Genomic DNA, 3,678 nt, shown 5'->3' with positions numbered 1-3,678 from the left:
TATATATATATATATATATATATATATATATATATATATATATTTACAACACTTATGATAGTTACCCTTCTTTGCAAAATTAGTCCACATTGTTGTAAGAATTTCTAATATTTTTCGATCTCTTGTATATACTGCCGGCGGAGCAGGATCATTAATTTTACAGCTAGGTTGATAAAAAAGATATGATATATCGTCAATATGAGAAGTTCCTGAAATATCCCATTATGTTAAAATTATAAAGTAAGTAGACGAAAAGTAGTTTTCAATCAAGAATTTTATAAATTTAGTAACTTATATACCAGTCAATTTATTCCCCAAAAGCTTCGTTATAGTCATCTGATCGCCGATGTAGGAAAATTTGTAAAAATAAGTCGGTGCTTGCTTTCTTTTCCTTCGCATATCCACAAAATCTTCAATAGGAATATTAAAATGCAGATCACTCAGAAATCGTATAATAGATGGGATACTCTCTACAGTGAATTCAGATTTATTATTAAAATATTTTTCTTTAATTCGTTTAGTTAATTGCATTATTTTTAAGGCGTTTTGCGAGTTTGTAAAATTTTGTATGTATAGTGGTAGATCCGTATACATTGTCTTCAAAGTTTCTTCACTGGTATCTATTAACAGATAATAAACGATCTATATAATATCTATATATATAATATCTATAATATATCTTATATAATATATATTACATACGATATTTAATATAAATATATGACATACAATTTAATATAAATAAATTTACTAATATTATTAATTTTAATATACCTCTAAGGAAAAAGATATATTCATCAGAAGTAGTACCAATCATAATTGGTATTTTATTGCCATCATCAAGTAATTGAGAGATAGGACATGGAAGAAAAGGTGTTTTTGCTTTATTATCGATTGTAGGTCCAAATGGGACAAAAAGAGTGCGCGCTTTCTACGAAACATTCTTGAATTAATAATAGTTAACAATAACAGTATTATCTAACATTTATGATTTATGAAATCTCCAAATCAAGGGACTTCTCCTCCCCTCTTGATATATAACATATATCAAAGTCAAAAGTTATTGACATTGAGAGAGGAGGATCCTGATCTAGAGATTTACCACATTTGTATTTAAAATTAATAAATTTTTACATTTAATCGATGCATTAGAATAATTTTTTTTGTGTTCTTGGACACAAAATAAAAAAGAAATATATAAAAAATATATATAAAAAATAGAAATATATAAAAAATATATAATTCTCACCTCTGGAGTGAGAACCGTATATTGTGCTTGGGTGATTTCAGCAAAGGATTTTGTTTTGAGAAATTCAACAACTGTTTTAGGATCTTTAGAATCATTGCCAAGTTTAGATGCAAGTTTAAAAGAATTGGCTTCTGGTTGGTTTCTTATCATCGCCCAATCACATGTAACTATACCACTCTGAAGAATAGCTTTGTGGAAGAGACCTAGTAGAAAGGTAGATGCGTGCGTGTATGCGTGAGATGTGAATGTTGATATGTGCGAAATATCTTATTTTTAAACGAAATATATATTATTATAAATATATATTATTATACCTTTAGACAACGGTGATAACGTTAAGAAATGCGTGGAAGTGCTACCTGCACTGACACCAAAAATAGTGATATTATTTGGATTTCCGCCAAAAACCTCGATATTTTCTTTGATCCATTTTAATGCGGCAACTTGATCTTTCAAACCTTGATTTCCACTTGCTACTTCATGATCAAGATTCAAGAAACCTTAAAAAATAAAATATTTCGAATGTGTATGGCGTTAGACGTGCATATTCTGCTCTGTATCTTTTACAGATATACGATAAAAAAATTTCATACTTCAAGAGATAGGTTCTCTTGGAAATCTCTTACAAATCTTACCAAAAGCACCAAGTCTATAGCTTATAGCCACTAAAATGACACCTTTTGCTAGAAGATAATCAGGTCGTACGTTAGTATCATTACCAGAACCCCAAAGATAACCCCCACCATGAATCCAAATCATAACTGGATTTTCTGTTTTCTGATAAATATCATCTGGTATGTAAATATTAAGATAAAGACAATCTTCGCTGCCAATGACCTCTCCAGTTGCTTCATTCAACTGTGCACAAACATCGCCAGCATTTTTAGAAGCATCTCGAATACCTTCCCAGTGAGCAGGAGGTTCGGGATCCTAATTTTGAACAATTAATAGTAAAATACTATTAATATCAAATGATGACAGGTTATATTGCAATAATCACAAGATAATTATAAAATCAATTAACTATTATTTTGTTAGTATACAAGCAGAATAATTGCAAAATGCATTAGAATAATTAAATATTTTTTAACGGGACCCTGGTGGAAAAATTTCGCTGAAATTATTCCATATTTTGGAACACTTTTCGGCAAAATTTCAGCAAAAATTTTAAAGAAATTTCAAAGTAATTTCAGTTCAGTTTTAACGATTTTTCAGTACATTAGCTAAAAAATTTACTTTCAATGAAATTTCAGCAAATTTTCAACAATTTCGCTGAAATGTTCCAAAACGTGGAATAATTTCAGCGAAATTTTTCACTAGGGGATACAAATAAAAATAAATTAGAAATTATTTAGATTTGATAAATAAGTTTACCTTAAATCTCAATTCATGTATTGGTGGAGCAGCGAAGGGTATGCCTTTGAAAGAGAGATAACGAGATCCAAGAACATTTTCTTCAAAGATTCCTTGCAGTTTTCCTTGTTTCACAGTCACTATCGGTCTATCCATAATGGAACAAGGATTAAATTGTCTACTTCGTATAATATTATATTCAATAATCAAAAGGCGCAAATTTACACGTAATTATAATTTTACGTGACGGTCGGTATCAAACTGTGTCAAATTGCTGCTGACACGTTATTTTATAACGTTGTTATTCCAGATTGTTCTCGAAACTTGGAGAATTCGGTACACGGAAATTAAACAATAAATAGAACGATCTAGAAATTAACGTTATACATAACGTTTCTTGTTTCGTTAAAATATAAATTTGTATCTCTTTACACATTCTAATTGGCCGCCTTGTCCGTAGGAGTTTCAATTATTCGCTGTGTAAGGGCAAATTGAGTTGACTTTAGCGCTCTGTTTTTATTGGCGTAATATCTTGCGCTGCATGATCGCACGCGAGATTCGGCGCGATATCCAAACATATCGCGTTCCGATCTTCTAAAATGTTACTAACTTACTTATTTTTATAATTAATCATTTCAAAAGTATTTTAAACATTTATATATATATATCATTATTCGGTATTTATAATCCGGCCCAATGTTCAAAATCACTATTCTGATCATATATACATCATCCTAAGATTCCATACAATCAATAAATTAAATGACGATACGCTCATACAATGTCTCAATATCATACTTTAAAACGTTCTTCTGTAAGATCGAGCTATGAATATCAGCTTTTGTTGACGAATATGTTCAAATGTACTTGTCATATTTTGCAAGGTATTGTTCATCATTAATTTAATAGTTTATTATATATGTATATATGCATATATGTATATATATATATATATCTATATATATTACACACACCACACACACACACACACACACACACACACACACACACACACACACACACACACACACACACACACACACACACACACACACACACACACACACACACTACAC

The 3,678-nt window shown here is 30.0% G+C and overlaps 1 protein-coding gene across 1 annotated transcript in view; it reads right to left on the bottom strand.

Annotated features, from left to right (window-relative positions):
* The window catches only part of LOC105624872 (esterase E4-like), a 4,297-nt gene extending 1,539 nt beyond the window's left edge, over positions 1 to 2,758 (bottom strand). The window contains exons 1-7 of the mRNA XM_012206222.1: positions 2,624 to 2,758; positions 1,885 to 2,179; positions 1,564 to 1,749; positions 1,250 to 1,452; positions 775 to 931; positions 300 to 620; positions 53 to 209 (exon numbers count right to left, since the gene is read on the bottom strand). Coding sequence (XP_012061612.1) covers positions 53 to 209; positions 300 to 620; positions 775 to 931; positions 1,250 to 1,452; positions 1,564 to 1,749; positions 1,885 to 2,179; positions 2,624 to 2,758 — 1,454 coding nt within the window. The remainder of the gene's footprint in view (positions 1 to 52; positions 210 to 299; positions 621 to 774; positions 932 to 1,249; positions 1,453 to 1,563; positions 1,750 to 1,884; positions 2,180 to 2,623) is intronic.
* Between the last annotated feature and the right edge of the window lie 920 nt (positions 2,759 to 3,678).

Source organism: Atta cephalotes (genome assembly GCF_000143395.1).
Source record: "Atta cephalotes unplaced genomic scaffold scaffold00092, whole genome shotgun sequence".
Lineage (NCBI taxonomy): Eukaryota > Metazoa > Arthropoda > Insecta > Hymenoptera > Formicidae > Atta > Atta cephalotes.
Note: the sequence above shows the minus strand (reverse complement) of the source record. Positions and strands in the feature narration are given on the sequence as shown.